Source organism: Ornithodoros turicata, chromosome 9 (genome assembly GCF_037126465.1).
Source record: "Ornithodoros turicata isolate Travis chromosome 9, ASM3712646v1, whole genome shotgun sequence".
NCBI lineage: Eukaryota > Metazoa > Arthropoda > Arachnida > Ixodida > Argasidae > Ornithodoros > Ornithodoros turicata.
This window is the reverse complement of record NC_088209.1, coordinates 26,633,874-26,659,012: the sequence shown is the minus strand read 5'-3', so window position 1 is coordinate 26,659,012 and position 25,139 is coordinate 26,633,874. Positions and strand designations below refer to the sequence as shown.

At 45.3% G+C, this 25,139-nt stretch overlaps 1 protein-coding gene across 3 annotated transcripts in view; it reads left to right on the top strand.

The window, feature by feature from the left end:
• The window catches only part of LOC135368469 (ankyrin-2-like), a 158,255-nt gene that overhangs the window by 3,562 nt on the left and 129,554 nt on the right, over window positions 1-25,139 (top strand). Inside the window, exon 1 of one of the 3 annotated variants that reach the window (XM_064601772.1) lies at window positions 6,981-7,643. The exons of 1 other annotated variant lie outside the window; for it this stretch is intronic. In XM_064601772.1, coding sequence (XP_064457842.1) covers window positions 7,491-7,643 — 153 coding nt within the window. In that variant the 5' untranslated portion in view covers window positions 6,981-7,490. Of the gene's footprint in view, window positions 1-6,980; window positions 7,644-22,909; window positions 23,180-25,139 lie in introns of those variants that run through there. One more of the 3 variants, XM_064601782.1, reaches the window with a different exon arrangement.

Sequence of the window (25,139 nt, the reverse complement as noted above, 5' to 3'; positions counted from 1 at the left end):
CGATTCCGATGCAGAGCACATGAGAGAATGGGGCACCGTGTCAGGGTCGCTCTGGGAGAATGAGGTATAGCCTTGCGCTTCTCCGTTCTGTGAGGGAGGGGAAGAGAGAGATTCATCATGCAGACGTTCATCACCATGTCCCAATAAAGGCGACGTTGGCAAAAAGCGTACGAGCGACGTTATGTAAAAAGCTGCAGGTTATTCCCTGATTACTGCTGACTACCTTATGTAGCACCGGACACATGACAGCGAAAGAATCATGTCGGACCTGCATCATGGTGGTACACTAGTCACCTGCAAGGTGATGCTATCGTGATGCCCTCTAGAGGGTGAGGTTGGCAGACATTTAAGTTCTCAGGATAGCAGTTAGACCTCTACCCGAGAAACGTCATCATGACGTTGGTAGATAGACTGAAACCGAAACAAATCAGAAGTGGAGGGCTGGGTTCCACGAATGGGCTCTTGTTCGTTGCCTCTCCTATTGAAAGAAAAGTAAGACAGAAGGTCGCGTCCCTTTCAGTGACCATCGTAATCCCCTCGAGACCGTGGCTGTCGGGCGCGACCTTGTTCGTCCCTAGCTTCGAGCGTAGTTCAACTCTACCAAATTGGTGGCGCTGTCGAACACTATGACGTCATTTATTTACAAACAGGGAGAGTCTGTTTTGCTGCAGGTGTGTTCAAAACGCTCACCTTGGGTATATGATGAGCGACCACTACGTTGATTTCACTCCTGTCTTTACGGTCGCCTCCTCCACTGAAACTGCCCCCCACCCCTTTGTTATGTTATTCCCTCCGAAGACACTACTGGCAGTTGCGTCTCCCGCATCCGCTGTCTTCGACGTGTGCTGAGCTGCGTGCTTTGCTTCTTGCGATGTGGAAGATTAAACAGTGTTCGGTTCGTCCATGGGTCTTCTACACACACTCTAAGGCTGCACTCCAGTGTCTGGCAACACTGGGCATCCGTGGACCTCTACTGTCTATTGTTGCTGACGTGCTGGAAGGTTACAAGAAGCTGCTGGTCATGGGCCATGGCATAGTGTTACAGTGGCTACCTGGTCATGTGGGCATACCCGGCAATGCAGAGGCAGACCTGGCTGCTGTACGGGGTCACCAACTTACATCACCCACTCCATCATCTTACCGTTGGGGCCTTCTCCGTGCTATCTCTGTAGACAAGACGGGATCTCAGTGGATGCACGACATGATCGACATCCTACTCTCTGTTCCACACCGTGGATCCGCCTCTCTCACTGTCGCTTCCTCCTGGCCTTCCGCAACACTACGCATCCCTTCTTCACCGCATGCGGTTGAACGTTGCGTTTACCCCAGTTATGAGGCATCGCCTTGGTCGCGCGCTGTCAGACCTTTGCACCACATGCACCGTGCGCCCTGACCTACACCATCTACTTATGGACTGCCCGTCCACCAGCAGGAACGCGACGTCTGGCAGCACAGGTTGTATGCAGTCGACCACCACCCTTTTACCCTAGGTGCTGGGCCCCCGGTCCAGTTCCACTCTTATGTCCACCAACCGTCCTCTCCACCATGCTTTGATCACCTGAACTGCCATCTCCACCATCATCTTTCATTATCTGCAATTGGCACTGGGGCAGCGCCCATCCTGCTGGCCGGCATCAGCCCCATCTCATGGTCATTTCTTTATGTGTGTGTGTGCGGTAGTTTAGCAGACGACGTGACACTTTCAAATATATATAGTTTCGAGTTGCTCGCACTTGGCAAGATGCACCGCTTTTTATGTGGATTTCCTATATGCTTTGTAGCTCTCATTGACGCGTAGAGCTTGAAACACCACGCAGAGCCCGCTGATGAAACTCCCTATACTGTTTGGATCCGTGGCCGATTGGGCCCGAAATGGCGCTATGCAAAATTTGCTGCTAGGTTGCCTCAATACTAGCTCCGCCTGCACACAGAGGGAGCTCAAGTACCCTATTTGCTGCAATAGCCCTAGTGTGGCTTTCTGATGGGTTGCGGATCCGCCCCCCCCCCCCCCCTGCACAATTATACAGTGGACTAACCTGCAGGACGATGTGGTGTCGACAAGGACTATTGACCAGTGCACGTCTATAGACGATGTTTTTGTGTGCTTTAGGTGTTCATTTGAGTCTGTTCCTTTTCCTCGTGCCACTCCTGCTTGTGGCTCTCGGAGGAGCCCAGTAGTATTTGTAAATAAATAAAAGTTCACCCTGCGTTGTATTGTGCTACTGAGTATTGGACCTCTGACTGCACATTTTCCATTCCTCGACTCGTTCATATATTAGGGATTTCCAACGCAGGCCTTTCCCGCAACGAGCCTTCAACGGAATCGGCCTTTCGTAGACCTCTTGATTTTCTTTGTCTGTTGCCGTGGGCTTTCAACTATATAGTTCGGCATGAAAACGAAAAGAAATACCAAGAGAAAATGCAGCGATAGACCCGACTAATCAAATATGTGAGGTGACACTTGTAACCGCAGCGCCTGACGATTATTCGAGAGAAATTACTGCTGTAATTAGCTTTCGTGACGTGCGTATGCTTGAGACCTCTTGTAGTTTATGCGTTTGGGACGTATGCCAAAAGAGGCGTGTGCTCTCATTAGGGGTACCACGGACGATCATAACGAAAAGTGTGTATGCTTGTGTTTTCCTCTAAGAGAAAATTATGTCGAGGTCGAGCGGTTATTGTGTTCCGCAATGCTTCTGCATCCCATGTTTATGCGTGTATAATATGTACAAGGTGTGATCATAAGTCCTATAGGGTTGTATTGGTGAGAGCAATGGAATGCACGAAGAGAAAGTATAGCTCGCAGGAATAACAATGCAGGACGCTGTCACGGCGTCTGATATTCGTGGTCGTCCCGTACACCACATAAGCTCCCACGTTTTTATTATTCTTATTTTTTCTTTTTTTTTACGGTTGCTGTTCATGTTTATTTCCCTCAGACTTCGCTCTAAAAATGTAATTTTAAAGCGTAACACGCCACAACAGATATTCAAGTTGCGACAAAGAGCTCTTTGTATAGCAATCTGAATATCCGTTAGTGGGGTTTATTCACATGACGTCATCCCCAAGAGAGCGTCACTGTCGCTAGCAGGTCTGCCGCCATAATGTCCTCAGGTTTCTACTGTCCAGGCCTTCACACCCATGGCATTACAGTATATTTGTTTTTGAATTCAGTGTTAGCGCGGCGAAGCAACTATTGCTGTGAGCGGTGTACAGAACTGAGCAGATGGAGAGAGGACGGCAGTAAGGAGTGGGGGATGGGGGGGTTAGTATGCATTCCGGGCCGACTTCAGGGAAACTGTACTGACATTCGTCTGGAAAACCTACCGGAAAACCCAAGGAAAAACCTCAGACAGCACCGCCGGTGCGGGAATTCGAATCTCGGCGTGGAAAGCGATCATCCGAACCACTATGCCACGGGAGCTGGTCTTTACGGCTTTCGCAATAAGACTTTTCGTAGGAAGTCGTCGTTATTGTAAGGCTGTCTTACTGATCAGCACGCAACCCCTGCGGACCAAGCATATTACATAATCCGGATAACTGTATAGGCCTGAGCGCTTCTGGACAACCAGTATTATCCGGATAGCCTAGAAAATTAGTGCGCCACAAAATCCGCATAGTAAGAGCGTAGAGCAAAAGAAAATATGGGACGGTCGTAACTGGTTTGTCGGGAAAGGTCGGTGGTTGCGAGTAATCCCTGAGCCGTGTTCAATCTATTTGCTACGTGAACTTCCGCGTAGCTCACTTCCGGTTTTCGATATCTGGTCACGCACGAAAAGGCCTGCTTACACGGCGAGTTCGCATCATGGAGCCGGTTGGACACGAAAAGTTAAGTAAAGCGGCAAATATACACGGCATCCATTTGCGAAAAGAAATTTCTGTGACTCGTAACTGGCAAAGAAACTTTAACTATACATGCCGTTTTCACAGCTTCCGGTTTGGTGTCAAGACGACATCCGGTTTCACAGCAAACACGCTCTGCGCCAAATACTGTGCCGATTGATACAGTTATTCCTTCTGATTTGAGGAGAGAGATTCGTATATGCCTTTTTTTGTGGCAATTCAAATTGGCACAAAAACGCGTACGCCTCCCGTTTTCAACAAATCAGGAAAGCGAAAGAAGGTAATTCTGCATGGCGGCTGGTTCCGAGCGTCCTTAGTCGCGGAAGTACCGGAAGTCTTCGTGGCACCGGAAGTTGTGGCGGGGGCTTGTTTACGTTTACCCGAGAATTGCATGTATAGCAAAAGCGCCCTGATGCGAGCTAGTTGACTGTGGTCTACGAACTTCATGGCGCAGGAGGGACAAAAGACGAGAGACGCACAGGCAGTTGTGTCCTGTTCGTGTCTCATCTTTTGGGACTATAAGTACCTTCAAAACACGTGTCTTAGTACGCTCAACCCACCTTTCGGTGGCAAAACCCGATTCCGCCTTTGGATACATGACAGTTGACACAAGAAGGCGTCCGCCTCCCTCTCTCCTCGAATCAGAAGCGACAACCTTATAATTCGTGGCAATGATTGGCGCAGAGCGTGCTATGTGGTAAAGTTCATTTTTTAGAGTGTAGAGCTCGCGTCAAAGTTAACTTGAACACTGCTCCACCCTGCGATGTGGAAAGAGTCACCCTGGAAGCACCTAGCAGAAAATGACGCTTTCATAACGATGACCACCCCTCTAACTGGAATGACCCAAACACCCTCCGCCGTTTCTTCTAAGCACCAGCAGTGACTGCAGGCCGGAATGGCGTTCTAGTTAACTCTGATGCGAGCTGTACACCCTTCATAAAAACACACCCAGAGCAGAACCGACAGATTTCCTGCGTTGTTTTATTCTTGTGAAAGGTGACGAATACCAATTCAAACCAAAAATTACTTTTCTCGGTACTTAGTAAAAAAATAAAACAACGTAAAAATAACTTTGAAAGCAACTGCTTTCCACGCAAGCCAAGAGAACCGACGACGACGACGACGACGACGACGACTCTCTGAAGGCGTGGGAAGGTCTAACGACCTTGGAGATGCTGCGCGTGATTTTTCGCTGAGTAAGTTTCTATAAAAGGCACGAGCATGTAGCGCACTTGCAACGTCGAAGGTTTTATATCTGAAGGCGCAGCGATAACGGCGTACTTTCATTTCCAAACCAAAGTAAGCGCGCATGCATGAACGAAACACCTGCGCATCTTTATTTATTCTTGGAACATCGAGCGACATGAGGGCCCGGTCCGAGCTCGCATTGGGAAAACTGATTGACCGCAACTTCGCGATTTGGCCATCAGTTCGCGCTGTCGAAAACACTGCCAGTCTTACACTGCAGCCTTCAATAGAAAATTACTACCATCTTATACCATGGAAAGGAAGAAGAAGGAGAAAGAGAGAGAGCGGCTAGAGAAGCTGAGCACTCAGTCATTTCATTCATCTCATCCTCTCATCGCTTCGCATAACCGTCATTAATTGGGTCCTCATGTCACGATCCGTGGCCAATTGCCCCGTGCTATGCGCCACTGCGGAGGAAGACGAAGAAGAAGAAGAAGCTGAGCAGCTACTAGAATTTTTCGAATGTTTGCACCGACTGTACTGTCTGAGGCTATCCAGGAGTTTGCTTCCAGCAAAAAGCATCATCTGTTCCGGCTAAAATCAGTGGCCTGAAAACCTGTTTCACCTCCCATTTCTCCATTCATTCACAGGCATCAAAATCTCAATATAATAACGAGTGATAAGCGAGGTGAAAACGTAGCCTTCGTGGCACACAGCCTTAGTCCCATTTCACCGGGCGTTGCGTAACCCTTCCACTTTCAAAGTTCACGGTCAAACGCTAGTCCCCATGACTGACGACAGATGGCGGTGCGCTCGTTTGCCGCATTCTGTTTCGCAATTGGTTATAAAATGCGGCATGCGCCCCTCAAGCGTATAAATGCCCTCAAGGCCTCCTCCATATCAAAAAGAACACACAAAGAAGAAGATGGGTGTTGCGGCTGCGTTCTGTTTCCGGAAAGTAAATATAGGAACACCGTGGAGGAGGAACAGTTGCCGGCAGGGAGAGAGGCAGTGTACCGACGATGTGCCCCTGGAAAAAGTGTGTGTGTGTGTGGGAGGGGGGGGGGGGGGTGGCGTCGCACTCTTCAATGGGCGTTTGGGCCTTATCTGTGCACTTCAGTCTTGTGCCCGGCATTAAAGTAGCGCTCCGGTGCATTATTATGGTAGCACGCGTTTAAAGATAGAATCGATTTTTGTTGTTTTTGTGTCTGCTGCTGCTTCGTCTGTCTCCTTTTCAACGTTTCAAGTTTTGTTTGGTTATACACTTTTGTTCACGTGTTTGGAGTGAGTTACTAATGAGTGAGTGAGTTACTAATACTCATGAGTCTTACTAATATTTACTGGAGTCACGACAAAAAAAAAAAAAAAGAAGGTGCCAGCAGATTTCGGTGTAACGCGCACTACTTCCGGGTACCTCTTGGTACTGATGGTAGCATAGCTATACACACCAGGTATAGCTGGTCTATAAACTCCATGAAGCTCCGTAGAAGGTGGACGACACAGAGACCATATACAGAGGGCAATGTTCAGGCTACGCAAAAAATGAGCCACAAGAAGACGAAGTAGTAGTAGTAAGTAACTGCAAAAAGAAAGGGAGAGAGAGAGAGGAGAAAGGGGAAACAATAATAATCAGCAGCTTCCCTTATTTTTTTCCCAGGCCAACCGGAAGCGCCGAAAATTTACGAAACTCCGTATAAATTTCCGGTACCAGATTGCCCAAATCCCCAGAAATGTTTAAATGACAACATTGTGAACAGCCGCCTCATGCGCGCAAAGCAGCACTTCATAATTCAAAGCACAAACGCGAATCGCTTTTATTCTCACCCCTCCCCTCCGTCACCTCTTCCTCGATTCCTCCCGCGGCTTCCTCCCGGAGAACGGTTGTCATAGCAACCGTCCTTGCGTCCCGCTGCCGCCAGCGTCGCCGTTCTTCAGACGTCCCGGCGACGTCCAAGAGGAAAGTTCGTCTGTCTTGTCTTCTGCGAAAACAAAACGCTGTCGGCTGCTGCGGGCAGTCTGCTTTCAATCGGATTACTAGTGCATCGTGCTTATCATCTGCATCATCATCTGCTGGTAGTTCCTGCATGCTTCTGACTTTGTCTTCTGATTGGTTCGCTAAAGAAAATCTTCTGTGAAAAACCCAAGTTTAAAAAGATAGACGTCCGAGGAGATTGCTGTTAGTTCCTTTCTGCGCATAAAATCAATTTCGCCACCGGTCGACTGCAGCGTGGAATTGAAGCGCAACAGCAAACGCCGAAGCAGAGCTTGCGCCTTCACATATTTAACGATATGGCGTACTTTTCGTGTATACCGTGGTTCTGTGTAACTTCAAGGTCAACCCAGTGAGAAGACGAAGGGACATCGCCGAACTCACGAACAAGTCAACTCTCGCATATTGTCGGCGGGATGAAGCAAGTATAAGGACACACAAATAGTTGCGATCTGCTGTTTGAAAAGTGATGACGCAGTTTGTGACTCATATACCGGTCGACATTGCGGCTTCTTCACGTCTGCATCGGCCGCAACACCACGTATTGGAGCATGGTAGAGGGGAATACACTCACATGTCGCCAACGCACGAGCAGCACCACTCACGGGGTGGACACAAAAAGGTGACACGTCGTTGACAAAGCGCATTGTTTATGTCTGTTTCGTGCAACGCGCCACTGTGCGGCGTATCCGAGACTATGTTTTCTGATCATGTACTACCCTCCTAAAAATGAGCTTCGCCGCATAGCACGCTCCTATAGCCAACCATCATCTCGAATGATATCGTTACCTGCCCGGATTTGTTTAAAACGGGAGGCGTACGCCTTTTTTCTGAAATTATGCTGTTCATAATTGTCACAAATAAGGCGTACGCCTCCCCGTTTTCAACAAATCATGGCGGATAATGATATCATTCGAGATTATGGTTGGCTAGGAGCGTACGTGCTATGCGGTGAAGTTCATTTTTAAGAGTGTACGCCTGTTTCATGAGCAACAAAATGGCTTGAGAGACCGCAGCACCACACTGAAACTACAAAGACCAATATAACTGCAACGGTAAATTCAATTAATCCGTGAGGCGATCCGTTACCATGTTCTCCCATGCAACAGCTCGCGCGGGGTGCATTATGCGACGGAGTATAATACCGCGCCCGCAGCCAACTGTCATTCATAATTATATCGTTTTGTGTCGTGTCGTGATGAAAAGAATAAGTGTACGTCTCTTTTGAATGCATTATGCAAAACGTAAGGTGTCTAAATTTGGAGATCCATTCTTGGAGAAACCGACGTAATTTTGAATGACAGTTGGCTGCGAACGCTGTTATGTTGTGAAGTTCTGTCTATTAATGTGTTAACAGTGTACGTAAATGAATTTTATTTATTTTTTACCTCTTTATTTGTACATACTACTAGCCAAAAGCAGGCTGAATTCTATTATTATTGTTACTGTATTTTCAGTTATGTAGTTAGTTCAAAGCAATGCCAAGAGAGTCATAGAATGTTTTTCTTCCTTCTTTTTTTTTTTTTTTCTATCTCAGTCAATGCAGCCAAATCAAAGCTAATATGTTTCAGCAATCCTCAAAAACATATTCATTGTGATGTGCCTTTTTATTCCCAACTGCTCGTCTGTATACCTTTACAGCATGTTTCTTCTGTAAAATTGTTGCGTGTCTTTTTTAATAGTGACATGAAATGGAACTCCCATATCTGTCTTATGTTCTTAACAGGTTGCGCGGAGTTGCCTGTTTGCTTTATGGCATTATGGGTGGTCTACTCCTTTCTCAGTTCGTAGGCCGATATCGCAGTCTTTGGGCTACATCATTACAGAGACATGGTTTAACCATTTTTTTACAACTATTTTCCTCTGCCTGTAAGGATAGAATCAATCATGCATGTCCTCAGTTCCGCTTTGAAAAGTGTGTCATTCGGCCAACACACGAGTTCAGACTGTTTATTTGAACAAAATAAGCTACCTACATTTGATAACCTGTTTATTCGGGTAGTAGCCCGTAAATACTACTGGACGGATAATTTTAAAACATTACCAGTTAGTGCACTACAAAATAGACGCCCTGATACATACCTTGTACCCAGAATTTTCACATCTTTGGGTTAAAGGGCAACGCTCCTGCTATGTCCCCTACGTTCTGAATTATTTACCCACAGATGCATTTAACTTATATCATCCATTGCCTCTTTCAAAGCAATGTTTCTTTCTTTATTTTGTAGCTGAAGGTGAATTGCTTGCCGATTCTCTGGTTTCTATTCTGTTGTTTCCTATCTGTCGCTTTTTCTATACTTTCGCTTTCTATAATTGTACTTCCCTGCTTTCGATTTTATATCTGTTGTAAAATTGAATAAACTTATTATTAAAAAGATATTAATATTATACTTACAATAGTTTTATTATTATTATTATTATTATTATTATTATTATTATTATTATTCTCTCTCAAGACTCTATTCAACTCTGTTGCCAGAAACGCCATCACCACAATGCCACCAGATATCTATGGAGACCGCTTTTTGTTGCCCGTCTCTTCCCTGATCGTCGCCCTTTTCCCTATCACTCACTTTTTCTTTTTTGCGTGGACCTACATCGATCCGCTTCATTTCAAAACAACGCACAGAAAAAGAAAAGCGAGACAGACAAGAGAAATAGCACATATACAAAGCCTTTCCGCCAGCCCGGCGCCTGCGATCCTCGAAGACGATGTGCTTAGCCAAAGCTCGAAAGAATTTCTGCGGGGGATACTATGCCGTCGGCCATTGGCTTGTGCAAAACTGCCGTACAAAGAAGAAAAAAAAGTGCATAGAACGGCATGATTGAAATCCCGAGGCAACCGTAGTAAACGGCCTTTTCGCTGTATCCAACACTTGCTATGGATGGAAGTTTACGGTTCGCCGGCGTCGCTTCGAATTTTATGCGGTGTGGAGGCTTATTTCAACACGACGACGCTTGTGTCGCTACGTAGATTGTCGCATTGCGTAAATATAGACGGAATTATTATATGAGATGACGATGATCTTCCGGCTGCACACTCTTAGAAATGAACTCCACCGCATAGCACGCTCCTAGCCGACCATCATCTCGAATGGTATCGTTATCTGCCCTGATTTGCTGAAAACGGGAGGCGTACGGCTTTTTTGTGACAATTATGAACAGCATAAGTGTCACAAAAAAGGCGTACGCCTCCCGTTTTCAACAAATCATGGCAGATAACGATATCATTCGAGATGGTTGTTGGCTAATGGCTTGCTATGCGGTGAAGTTCATTTTTCAGAGTGCGCTCTGAAAACAGGACTTCACCACATAACACGCTCTTTGCCAGTCGCCATCCCGAACGACATCGTTCTGCACCCTGATTGGTTGAAAACGGGAGGTGTACGCCTTTTTTGAACATTTCTGCAGTTCCAAAAAAGGCGTACGCCCCACGCTTTCCACAAACCGGGAGTGATAAATAAAGGTATCATTCTGCGCAATGGTTGGCCTTCACAGTGCTATGTGGTGAAGTTCGGAGAGCCCTTTCACCACCACCACCACCACCACCATCTGTTTTTAGAGTGTGTGTCAGTGGAGACTGTTATTGGGCAACCCATCCCGCATCCCACGGAACAAGATCTCAAACCTAACTGAAAAAAAAAAAAGATCACCATAATAGTAAAACACACGCAGGGCGTATGACTTTTTGTGGCCGTTAGCGCGAACGCGAACTGTCACAAAAAGGACCTCCCAGAGAATAACCATTGGGATGTTTCTCTGAAAACGTGTTTGACGCGTTGAAGGATTTGTTTTTAGAGCGATGTCGTAGAGTTCGATAAGAACTTTGCACCCTCTGCACTCTTAAAAATGAACTTCACCGCATAGCACGCTCTTAGCCAACTATAATCTGGAATGATATCGTTATCTGCCCTGATTTGTTGAAAACGGGAGGTGTACTCCTTTTTTGTGACACTTATGCTGTTCATAATTGTCACAGAAAAGGCGTACGCCTCCCGTTTTCAACAAATCAGGGCAGATAACTATATCATTCCGGATTATGGTTGGCTAAGAGCGTGCTATGCGGTGAAGTTCATTTTTAAGAGTGTGCCGTCTCAAAAAACAGGACTTTACCGCATAGCACGTCTCCGTCCACCGTTGCCACGAATGATAGGTATCGCTTCTGATTCGAAGAGAGCGGGAGTGCGTACGCCTTTTTGTGGCAATTATCATGGCGGTAACGTGTGGGGGGTTGGGAAAGTGCTAATTGATCCCCCCCCCCCCCCACCCGCCTCATAAGTTGCGCGTGTCCTCTGTCTTGCACGCTTGTACTTTCTTTTCGTTTACAAAAGTGGTCAATTCTCTCTGAGCCTTTTCTTCTTCTTTTTTTTTAATTCCTCCCTTCAGCAAAACCCATCTGCAACGCCCCAGACCCTGGAACACGATAGTCATAAAAAAGAGAAATCACTAGCGCACGCTGTGGCATGAACGGGTGACCGGTGGCAACCCCCTTGTCCATTTTGTCATTGAGCGATATAAAGACAAACTCAGTTAGACACAGTGTCTTTCGGGCCGTGGTGCCTACCAACCAGCCGCCTCTATACTCTTAATCCCATCTTCGTTTGTATTGCCATCTGTAAGATGGGACAATATCGCATTTCTAAAGCATAGTAGTGCCCTAAGAACGAACATTGTGGAACGCGGATATGACGAGTTTGCCATCTGTATAGGACGGACTGGCGCTCCGCTTAAGAAGAGAGAGAGATGTATTGGCATCGAAGTGAAAGACTAATACCATTAAGAAAAAGCCGTAGCTGAAATTGGTGTAAGTACATAATCCATTGGTGGATAAGGGAGTGGAAGAACGTCCTTTTGCGCTTCACTGCGACCAGCCGCGACGAAAATATGTAAACCGAAACCAATTAATTACTGCAACAAATGACCCGCCTCAGTGGCAGATTTTTCTCTAAGAGGTGTCCACTGAAGGTCCCAGAAGGGGTAGTACTCATTTTAATGCCGACAGCGCCCTGCTTTAGAAGTTATGTTTTTTTACGAAACTCATTTGAATCTTTATCTAAATAATGAGCACCTCCCACTCGTTCACACGGTGCGCAGCTTGTAGGTGGTACCGGACAAATACTTGTAAAAAAGAAAGTTTGTCGATTGGTGCACCCGTTCGCGAATTCTTTAGCCCGGGGGTTTAACTGAAACACCCAGTATAGATACAAACGCATACACCTTACAGTTTTCCAACAGAAACTTTTACAAATCGTATGCATGACGTTCTCGGGTAAACACAAACAAGCCTCCGCCACAACTTCCGGTGCCACGAAGACTTCCGGCCCTTCCGCGACAGGCGTATACACTGATCTCGATTGTAAAAGGCTGGATCGCGGATAGGGAGCGCGATCGTGCGGCAACCGACCGCCATCTTACTGTACCCAAAACAGTCGCCGCAGCGATCATGGCAACTTCTTGCAATTATGGTCGTACCAACCGTACCGGCAATGATACCGGGCCGAAATTTCTACAGGTGAGTCATTCTTTATCAAGGAATAAATAGGCGTCCATTCTGTACATTTATTTGACAATTATGAAGTGTTTTTTTGTCCAAAACCAGCACTGGGTGCAAGTTGTTTGATCGCTCTTCCGAGGTTCAATCGAACCCACTTGCATTTTACCCGCCGGCAAATACAGTTTGAGTGCATAACATGCTGGAGATAACATGTTACGCTACACTGATAGTGGTGTCATCAATATGTGCGAGCACTCGAGCGCTTTTCTGCATGCATTGCTAGCACGGTACCAAGTGTTCTCTACGGAAGCAAGTGCACAGTCATTTCTTTGAACCACCTTCGCGTATAAGTTCAGTATTACGTCATAATAAGACCAAGATAGTCACCCTTTTTCTTGTATTGGTATTATTTTGTGTCTTGGTTTGATTTGTGACAAAGAATCCTACGTAACGGTGGTGTGGTGTGACTTGGATACCGCCTTTGTATCTGAGCTATGTTGTCAGCTTGTTGCGATAATAATAATTTGTATCTTGTCGTGTTATTTGCAGCAGTGTGGTCCCTCAATACAGGTTTCCTCACGGGGGCTACCCGGAGGATCGTCTGTGTCATCGAGCATCACCTGTGTCATCGTCTGATGCGATCGAGCTTACAGATAAGTATCATGTTCCTCATTCACGGGTTCCTACTGTACGAGGAGGAACCACCCCAGTGCACGCACTGTGGTGAGCCTCTCTCAATTTTGTACATTCTCTTTACATGTTCACATCATGGAACACATCACTTCAAAGAGCTTTATATACACCTTAGACCCCTTCACCCAGCATTGTGTCTTAGTGATGAAGCTATAATTTCTTTTACAACAGCGTTTAAACGTTGAAATTTTTAAAAGATATCAAGATTGTAAACCCTGTTTTAAACTGATGTTTTAAACATTTATGCGATGCTTTTACTAAACAACATATTTATTTTTAACTAGTTGCAACCTAACAAATGTTCTCTCCTTCACAGCTGCCTCGACATACGCAAGAAATGGGTGCAAAACCTGAGCAGTGCAAAACCTGAGCAGTGCCCACAAACTTCGATCACCGCAGCACCTCCAAAAAGTAAAAGCATATGTGTCACATGAGATTTTTAAAGGTATTCATAGCAGTGATGGCCAGTAGTTAACTACATGTAGTTAAACTACCTGATTGTAGTTAAAAAGTAGTTACCAACTACTTGCAGAAATGTAGTGTGCAACTACTAGTTAAACTACTATTTCGAGTAGTTGGCTACAGTAGTTAGGTTACTGCAGGCGCCAACTACTTCCGATTTTGCCGCAAGCTTTACGGCATGGCTGTGCTTCCGATTTTTACCTTGAGCTACTTGTTTGATGAGAACGGAGGTGCAGAGCAATTGTGCTGTGCATGTGTACTAAATTTTCACTTTTATCACTGCTTGTGATTCATATTTAGGGGTCTTAGAACGCTATAGAATGGGATTGGTGTTGATGGACAACATTAAGTAGTTATAGATGGTTTAACTACACTGCAGTAGTTAAAGAAGTAGTTTTAACTACCCTGCCTGAAAAGTAGTTGGAACTACTAGTTAAACTACTCCATTGCAAAGTAGTTAGTAGTTATAGTAGAAGTACTTAGTGGCCATCACTGATTCATAGTATATAATACCTTGTATTAACTGTTGTAGATCTAACCCACCTCTACAGTGTACACCCTCAGGAATTAAAACTCGTTGCGGAACTGTGGTCATTGTTTCAGTTACTAGGCATGCACATATATGCTATAAGAAGAAAATTATTTCTTGAGAATGCACTACTGTTGATCAAACTCATGCAGCTGTAGGTTTACCTTCGGCCTCTTGGAACTCTCTGTAGTTGCCTTAGCTGCAGGAGGAGTGTCCTCCAGCATGTAAACTACTTGCAAAAATATTGACGTATTTAAGGTTATGACACAGTTTGAAGGGTTTCAATTCAGGAAATTTGCAGTGGCAGGGCCTGCCAGAGTGAAACCTACTGAATATTTATGGTGTCGAAGGGGCGGTTCCTTCAGGACAGGAATATCTTGGATGGGAGCAAAAAGCTTGAAATTAACAAAGTGTTGTTTGCATTACGCAATTTGTAATACACTGAACACATAGGCAGCAAAACAAAAATTTAAAATTCAGCATGTATGAAAATTGGGTGCAACAAATTTACATAGTGTACCTGTACGTTGTCATTTCTGTGATATATATTGTCATTGCAGGGAGGTCACAAAACAATAAATGTATTGTTTTGTCACTTCCCTGCGCATTCATTGTATCTTGAAATGCGTATATGCCAGAATAAATGTTGAACTTGAAAAATGTATATTTTCTTTATTCATAGAGCATAACATCACTTATCTTTACAAAAGCATATCGTGTTAATCTTTGTCACTCAGAATGCACAACCAAGAAAGCCATCTTCCACTAAACATCACGTTTGACAAGATTCAGTTGGTATCATTTCATACACAGGGAACACCAGGGCTCCAGTTTCAAGCTCCAAATCGTCATGTTGCAGTTGGGAAACCGTACATGTGTAGTGCAAGAGAGCCCTCGCACATGAAAATGTAAGATGGGAGTCACTGTTAATGCAAAGTGACTCCTATAAGAGAGACTGACGCTGAAGAAAAGTGTGCAAACTGCGGAAAGTGCCATAGAGGGTTTTCAGAAATCGTGCCTGGTTTCACAGCAGTGCTACCACATTCCCTTTTAGATGACGATGATAATGATTGGAGCGGATTGGAGTTTCAGATGTGCAGCTGCATTTTTTGCAACGTGCTCCACATAACTAACATGACAAAGTCAGCAGTGGATGGCAGGCCCCCATCCTTACGCAGCTTTGTTCACGCTGCAGTTCTATTCAGCAAAAGCATGTGAGTACGCGAGAAGGACATTCAATTTCACCTGCAAATAATCAGAAAAAATGAAGGAAGAAGAAAAAAGAAGTGCTGTACTTCAAAAGGATATAAGTTTTGTGTCTCAAGGAGGTGTTACCACTTACTAAATAACTTTATTAAGCTTACATCAACACCTAGATTAACTGGCCTAAGCGTAATCTAATTGCGTGCAGTAATTGTTTGGGATGCTTCGGTGTGTTCATATTTGCGAGGCATTACATCGAAGACACCACTGTCGTTCACTAAAAGACCCTTTCTTGCTTGATATCAATCAAATTAAACGCATACGCCTGTTTGAAACAACGGCTGCGATTCTACGGGGCGATTTCTTTCTACCATGCGGGTATCCCTTCTGGGACCGTTCTTTGTGGAACAATTTTTGTCCAGAACGCAGCACGGGATATTATATACATGGTTGTTGTTAACCTCACATCGTTTCTTATTGAAATATTGGCTGGGAAACGTGCTGTAGTACAATTCCCAGCGCTGCACTGCAGTGACGGTCTAGTTTCGGAATGCAAAACATAACGTTATTAAGAATTGAAATGCAGGGCACCTGCGAAACACTGTTAGGATACATCAGTATACTGGCACCTTACAAAATCGCGTGACGACAAACAATGATCAACGCCTGTAGCGCAATAAATACTCACAATCTCTGTTGCCTCCCATTGTTTCCAATGGGCACACGCAGCGTTTTAGGGCCCACCAACATGGCGACCCGAATGCGTGCCTCTCTCCCACGAGCCCCTCTCCCATACGCGATCCAGCCTTTATACATAGAGATCAGTGGGCGTATACGACCCTCTCTCTCTTCAAATCAGAAGCGATAACTGTCGGCGCATATCAATCGGCGCAGTGGTTGGCGCTAGAGCGTGTTTGCTGTGAAACCGGATGTCGTTTTGGCACCAAACCGGAAGCGGTTGAAACGGCATGTATATTCGGAGGCAGTCTACACATGAGTCAAACAAGGCAGAAAGAAGGAAATCGGTGCAGTAGTACTCATACGATTAATAGACGACTTTAAAAAGATGCGCGCGCCACCAAGCGCGCGGCGCAAAGCAGCATGGGAACTTTGAGGGACGCTGCTCCGTCGTCTGCTTCGGTTATGATTTATCACGACTGGCGCTGCTGCTGCGCACACCGGGAATGTTGTTGTTCTTCTTCTACTACCTCTACCTCTGGCCGTCTCGTAATGCTCTAATGCGTTCAAGTTCCCATGAGCCTTTGCGCGCCCAGGTGGCGCTTGCTGTGGCCAGTCTGTGTGGCTGGTCTTCCGCTCTGATGCCAATACAGAGGTGGCGCTTGCTTTTCTAAAAACTTGTGTTTTCGTGGTTTACTTCACCGCATAACTCGCGTGGTCGCCCTTCGACGTGTTATGTGGTGTAGCTATGTTTCAAGAATTTGATTTGTTGAAAATGGGGCGGGTCCACCTGTTTTGGACACTTTTCACTTCGCATAATGTGTCCCAAAGAGGCGTACAAATCCTGTTTTCCCACAAGTCATGAGACGGAACGATTCTACACGTATAGATTGGCTCTGTGCAAACGACAACAGCAACTCTATTTTGAGATGATGAATGGGGAGTTTATTGCCGCCAGGGGCGATACTCTACCCCATTTACGGTGCTGATGTGGGGAATGAAATAATGAGCCCCTTCACAATGAGGATCGAAGTCCGATTGTGTCCAAAAAGGTCAAAAGAGCTTTGAGGGCAGAGCGTTGGTCGGCTGGATTTGGCCAGGGACCAAGCAATTTTGAGAGAGAGGGGGGAAGGCAGAGTCCAGCTGATTAAGAGACCCTGAGAGAGATGGGCTTCGGGAAGGTTGGTAGTGTGGGCAATGAAGAAGAATGTGCTCTAGATCTTCTGGAGCACCGCAGGGAGCAGCTATAAGAGAGTCAACTTGTCTCAAGCGGTAACGCCACTGAGCTGTAAGAGCCACATCGAGTCGCATCGTAGGTCTTTCTCCGTTGCGCCCTTGTGTTATTTTCCTGTGCTGTCTTCCCCCTGCTTTGAAGCTGGTGCCAGAGAACTAAGCCGAAACATTGTTGTTATAACTGTTCTTGCTCGAAACGTGGGAACCAGGAAGTTGTGAACACTCCTCGACTTTGGACCGACCACAGTGTTGACGTTGAAGGTTTCCAGGCTATTTTTCGAAGCTTTCGAAACATGCGCGCTGGGAATTTCAGAGACGGCAAGCGGTATAGCAGTACTGAAACTGTGTAACACTATTCCAACGAGCTTGGTGGCATGCGATGAATACTCTTTGTACGGTGCGACTTGCAATAAACTTCGCATATACACAGAGAAGCTTACTAGAAACTATGATGCGAAAAAGAAATCAACTGTTTACCCGTCCATAAGCCCCCTTTCGTGCCACGTGATTTATGAAAAAATACTAACCGAAGGGACATGTCCTGCACCCACATTTTGGTGGGGACTAGCCTCAAGCCGTCGCTTGGTGCAAAATCCCAGTCTCACGCGTCATAGCTAACATTATTTCGCGGTCCTGTGACTTCGCTTATATTCTGTGTTAACAGACACCTGCCGACATCTCCCTGCCAGCAACCAAAAACGCAAATCTTGATAAGGCAAAACGACACTACAATGTTGCCAGGGTGACATTTCAAATGGATCCATCGTTGATTCTCTTAAATGATGCTCAGCTAAATTATCGTGTATTTGTCGAGAATTATGAACGATTCTGCAGCAAGTTTAAGTAGCATTTGGCTGGTTTAAGAAGCCGCAGAAAAAGGACAATTGTGACGAGACAATCTACTAGAAACGTTCTAACTCTATTTTATCCCAGTTTCGCTGAAGAGTAAACATCGTTCGGCTCGCAGAGCTGGGATGCTCGCCTCCTAGAAAGGAACGACATTATCGGCATCGGCCTTCCTCTATCTCAATTTGGAGCGAAGAGCGCGTGGGCGAAACCTGCATCGGACATTTCGGTCGCCAATTTATTGGCTCTAACGGGGCTCTCTTCCTAATGAGGCAAAGAACCTTGTTGATGATTCCGGGACGAGTACGATTTTTCACTTTGTTTCCTTTTTTCCTCTCAGGTCTATTGGTCGCAGGTGACTGTTTTGCTGATTTGCCAGAAATCGAGCAGATACACTGCGTTGCTGTGCACATGGGAGTCCTGAAGTTAGGCTCGTTCCGTATCATTCCCTTTTGTTCTCGATTCTGAAGTGTGAGGAACTCGAAGGAATGTTGCTCCTTTCTCTTCTCTTTCGTGCCGTTCTTTACTTTAAGGTATTGCTCTCTCTCTCTCTCATTCGCACTCACTCACTCTGTCACACACACATACACACGGTCTGGAAGACCCTGGAATTTTTCATAGTGTTTGAAAATCCTCGATTTTGCATCTTTTTCTTGTTCTCGTGGTGCTGTTAGTGCAAATTCCGCTTATCCGAACTATCCAGAGTCAGAACTCTAGTTTCAAGACCACAGTGAGTTAGCACAGGAGTCAGCAGCAACAAATTAACGGCGCTGTCCGTCATGTTAATCATTTTTTCTTTCTGTCCTATGTTCTTTAACATTCATTAGACGTCGGTCACATTTGTGAAGGTCACTATTGTCCAGGACCCCATGTATTCTCTCATGTGATACCTGTAGCTTATAAATATTTTTGTGCAATCTTGAAGGCCCCGTCGTAAACTGTGTTCTATACATCCCAGACAAAATGACAGCTGATCCTTAAAAGGTCATTGAAAGACCCTCGAATCTCCGTTCCAAAATTCAGTGGGAACCACGGTCATTAATAAAAGCTTTGCGTCACCACAGAATAACAAACAACAACTTTATTTATGATGATGAAATTGGAGTCTCATCGCCAGGGGCGATGCTCTACCCGATTCTTACATCGTTGTTGTCTCAGAGTGTTACAAGTCCCCCTCTTTTTCTTGTTCCCATCATCATCACGATCATTATCAACATCGTCAACATCAACCAGCAAGATAGAGAGAGGACATGGAGAACGTATGTCCTCCATGTCAATAATTGTCCGCTTCTAAATACTTCTAAGGCCTTCAACATTTCTAAATGGACGAATGTCGTGATCCGTCCCCCCCCCCCTTTTTTTTTTCTTCTTCTTCTTTGTTTGTTCTTGTTTAGCACTGTTCGGCAAATCGTTACCGCACTGATACGTATAAAAAGTCCTATGCATCGCTATCGCGTCTCGTTCGCCCGCTTCGACGTCATGAACCACTTCCGCTCATCAACTTCCGTACCATTCCGCGATTATGGGGTGCGCGTCGATGTAGGTCTGTTTTCCCCTCCCATATCAGAACCAGTCGTCGTCCGAATGATCCGAACAAAACGCACTCTTTTTCAGAGCAACGGCGTGAATAATGGAAGGAAATGTGAGCTATCGAAGCACTGATTGGTCCTCTCAGTATGTGCATTACAACTTCTTAGTGTACCGTACTTTAGTTACCGTACGCTATCGCCTTTGCGTACACCCTTAAAAATGATGGTGGTGGTGGTGACGGTGAAAGGGCTTGCCGTTGTCGGCCTCACGTATGTGGGCAATGTCACGACTGACGCCCTGGCGAAATGTGCGTCCTGGGCCGACTTCTAGGGGAACTGTGCCGACATATGCCTGAAAGCGTCTGAGGAAAACCCAGGAAAAACCCCAGACAGCACAGCCGGTACCGGGATTCGAACCCGGGTACCTCCCAGTACCTCCCTTAAAAATGAACTTCACCGCATAGCACGCTCTTAACCAACCATCATCTCAAATGATATCGTTATCTGCCCTGATTTGTTGAAAACGGGAGGCGTACGCCTTTTCTGTGACAATTATGAACAGCATAAGTGTCACAAAAAAGGGGTACGCCTCCCGTTTTCAACAAATCAAGGCAGATAACGATATCATTCGAGATTATGGTTGGCTAGGAACGTGCTATGCGGTGAAGTTCATTTTTAAGAGTGTACGTAAGGGAAAGCGTTAGTGGTTCTGCGCACAGGCAAACCATAAAGAGAGCTTCGCGCCGTGCGCAGAACCACAACGCTGTCCCTTACGTACGCAAAGGCGATAGCGTATACGATGCACTGAAACTCACTAATGTCACAAAAGTGGGAACGGGGCATACCGTTTCGTGACATTGCGCAGAACCGGGTTTTCTCCCGAGCATGACGTCGTTACGTTTCCTACTCTGGGGGCACCGGTCGGTCACTTCGATAGACGCATATAGTTCATCACACGTTACACGCATTGTACTGCACGCCGCAGATTACTCAATAAAAAGAACTATTTTTAAAAACCGTCGTTGTTTGCGAGACACGGAACTTTGAACACTTACGAGCCCGTGTCAAGCTGCTGCCATTCCCATTGGTTGTCGAATTCACGTGACTTCTCCCGCGCTGCCTGGCTGACGGAGACGCCTGCGGTGATACGAAAGCCGGGTGTGTTCCATTATTCGCGATGCCGATTTTCTGCGCGTCTGTTGACCAGGGTTGTTTGGATTTAATCCACATGGATTTTATCCCGTTGATTTTTTTTATGCTATCCACACAATTTTATCCGGATTTTTTTAGAGATCTTCTCCAGATGTGATGTGGAAGACAACCTGAATTCAACGTCACACGGAAAACTCCCGGTTTGTTTTCTTGTAGTGTTGGCTGCTTGCAAAAGCACAGATACGCGCAACATTAGCTTTTAACTTTTTTAACTTTGTAACTTTTTCAACTTATAACTTTTCAGATTTAACTTTATCCCGTTTTCTCCTACTTCTGCCCATACAGGGAGAGAGTTTCTTCCGCTTCCTGGAGGCACTGCAACTGAAGTGCGCCGAAACACGACAGCTAATCCAGGCGTGTAGGATCCATACCATTCAACCAGGCGTGCATGGAACTCCACTTTTCGGAAAACAATAGAAACTGATACAATGTTGCTGGGACAGGCAGTTCCGTAAACAAACTACGAGAACTCACCTGGAATCAAGAACAGCAAAGCACATTTGATTTTACTCTGTGTCACATTTCTAGCCTTGTATATATTCTCCAAAAATATCCGGGTTTTATCCAAAAAAAGCCTACTGGAGAGGATCTTTTTAAAAATATCCGGGTTTTATCCAAAAAAAAGCCTACTGGAGAGGATCTTTTTAAAAATATCCGGATTTTTTTTTTCAACCCATTTGCTTGCACACTTGGAATACAAGTCCACAAACCATCTTTTATATTTATTCTGCATAAGGGCGAAGTTTCAAAACCCAAACAGGACATTTCTGCGCGTTTTCTCTTCGTCTTCTCCAAACTGTAGAAAAGAATGCACTTTCATGTTTTCCTTACAAACCCGGAGATAGCCACCGTTTATGCAGAGCGCGCACCACAAGCTGCTCTGCTGCGTTGTGTCATCAACTACCAACAGCCATTTTTGGCAGCGGAGGTTAATTGCACGTTGTTCCTTTTTTCTTTTCCCCCTTTTGTAATTAGCAATGACTACAGAGACCGTTATGCGCTGCCTCCGTGCAAGGAGCTGACTATTATGGTGCTGTGATCGCAGAGATGCCCGTTAGATTAAAGTTGGTCACCGACGCTGTAAAAAAATCCCGTGTTTGCCACTGGTTAAAAACCCAGTTCCTTGTTATTTTTATTTTTAATTCTTCCTATTCTGACCTTTCCTGTCTTCCTTTTCTTTTATGCTTGCTTCTCGAAATGCAGACGGAGGCAGGGTGGGTGCAGATAAAGTAGCCCCATATTTTCGCACATAGCGCGTTCCCTGCATACCATACGAACTTCCGGCGGCGCCGGACGGTGCATTTATGCGGTGCAAATCGAGAAAAAAATCGTGGTAACCAAACTCTGCGTAATAAAATCGTTAGCAACGTGAACTTCGATCCGTGTATTTCCAATGGGACATTGCAGTGTAGCACAGTTGCATCGCCCTACCGCTGGGGGTGCCACCTACACAGAAACAAAACCAGTGAACAAAACGAGATCTGGTACGCCTAGCGGTAGCTAGACGCAACTGTGCCGTGACTGCCATATTGACTTCTGCATAGGAAAATCGGGATGCACGGAGAGCAACGTTTGCGTGGATAACTTTTTTGTTACGTGGAGTTGGGTTTCTCCGATTTTTTTGTGCGTTTGTACCGGATAAATGCGTCATCCCGCGCCACTGGAAGTTCATGCCGTAAGCAGGGAACGCCATATACGTGCGAAAATGTGTGGCTACTTTATCTACACCCACCTTGTATATAAAGGACACACACACGTTTTAATTGATACTTGATCGGTTGATATAAATAGGACTAATTGCTCCTCGCCTATATAATCTTTTATCCTATCCAATCCAGTCCAATCCAATACTTTCTTGTAGCTCGAAACTAAACCATCCGTCGTACAAGCTCCCAAACTTACTTTTTTTCTCTTCCCCGCTGTTTGAGGGGAGGAGAATAAAGCTGAAAATAGTGTTAGGCCTTCCCTTTGGCTTTGAGCCCAGGTTGTAGGGCCCTCCACCCACCGACCCCAGCTTTGCCAAAACGAGACTCAGCCGAACGTGCGCTTCGCGAAGACGAACGAATATCGCTAAATCCCCTTCCTTCTGTGCTCAACCATTTTCCCCTGGTGAACCCAACCTGGCTTGTGGTGTTTGGTGATGTCATCTGTGTCGTGTGGTTCAGGCATCTGGATTTGGATGTGACGATCCGGATCTCGTCTCTGAAGGATTGCCTCGCCGGGAGGGGTGCGGCGTTTCATACCGAAAGATGGGAGCTTCACAGCACAAGTTGAATAAGGTGCTCCCTTTTAAACTTATCGGTGTTGTGTGAGTTCAGCTGTGCATTATTGGTTGGGATATGTTAAAAGGCGATGGTTGAAAAGATGCGAAAAGTGTGAGCATGCGCAGAAGAGAAATGGGTGTGAACGTCGTTGACAGGTTGCGTTCAGGAAGCAGTACGTTGCAGAGCATATGAGTTAGGGCAACCAATTACCGTATTTTTCGGTGTATAACGTGCACCCTTAAAAACGGGCCGAATTTGAAAAGAAGTTCCATGTGTAACGCGCACCGCAATGTTGCTACACATACGCGTTATACGTGGAACTTTTTTCAAATTCGGCCCGTTTTTAGGGGTGCGCGTTATACACCGAAAAATACGGTACTTTTTTTATTAAATATTTGGCATACTCAGCGAAAATTAATTTTTACGTAATTTGTTTCCTCGTGTTTTAGTGTATGCTGCTTATGTCTCATCTTTATCTTTTTTAGTAATACATTTACATATGATCTCTCCTTAAGGGCTACAGCCCTTCGTTCGTGTGTCTTTACGAGTTCGAACAAACATCAACGTGTATGGGATCTTGGTTTGACGAAAAGTTGCATTTACAGTTACTGCAACAAACCTGCCCTTCCATATGTCCTGTATAAGTGATCCGCATGACGTATCAGCTGTGCGAATGATAGACTACTGGCAGCATAGATTTAACAATGTTAAAGCACCAGCAAAGGCAGGATATCGGAGAAAGAATAAGAGAAAGAAAAAGAAATCATTCGGGAAGACGAATTGGGCGACGGACTCTGATGCAGGAACAGAAGGAAGCACGAATCGGTTCGAGGCCCTTCTGTTCTAAAAACTCTTTTTCACAACAAACATATCCCGGCAGAGCGGATGGGAAGAGCTATACTTGGTACAAGTCGCGATATACGTACTGTGTATTGCGGGTCTCTTTTCTTTTCAGGAAAGATTTACTTTGAGCTGCCCTACACTCTTAGAAATAAACTTCACCGCATAGCACGCTCCTAGCCAACCATCACCTCGAATGATATCGTTACCTGCCTTGATTTGTTGAAAACGGGAGGCGTACGCCATTTTTGTGACAATTATCTCATCCCATCTCATCATCGTATCTCTATTTGTGTGTGTGTGTGACAATTATGAACAGTTTTCCCGTTTTCAGCCCGCTAGGAGCGTGCTACGCGGTGTAGGGTAGGGTCCTGGTAAAAAGTTACCGCCTGCCCAAAACTTAAAAAGTGAAAATTGAAATGTCACCTGCGCATGTAATAGCTTTACAAAGCTTGTCATTAATTTAATTGATTTAGTTTCTTTTTCTTTCTTTCTTTTTTTTTTGTATTGGATCGCAAGTCGACCTTGTGTCTGACTGACCTTTCCTTGTTCTCGTCTTTTTTTAAATAAACATATACACAATGCACATTTGCCTGTTTCTCACACTCATGTGTCTAAATTGCGCTTCTCTTTTTTTTTTTTTTCTTCTTTTCACCAATGAGTTCACTCCAGGTGCACAAATGTGTGAAACGTTGCGTGCATGCATATTATTCGGAAACGCTCTTTATTAAGCACAAAAATGAAGATACAACCATAACAGTAAACATAAAGCAACACCAAGCGTAAATACGTGTTCCCTTTTATTGATAGGCCTAGTACACGTCTGTCTTCCACTGTAACGACGGATCTGCCACGGAGCTGTAGCGAGCAAGAGCAGTACTGTCGAATTTTTAAAACTATATATACCTGTTAGTATCAACGCGAACGCACGATCAATTTCTGCGATATCGACCAAGTGCACGAAAAAAAAAAAAGTAAACTCCATTTGTAGCTACAGCGCACAGTATGTATACCTCAGTCTGTTCTCTGTTGTTTGACGCCTCGAGTAAACAGTGTCTTTGTTGGAGTACGTTGTCGTTTCTCCGAATTATTTCGGAATTCGTTGGAATGGTTTGGAACCGTTGTGCGGAATTGG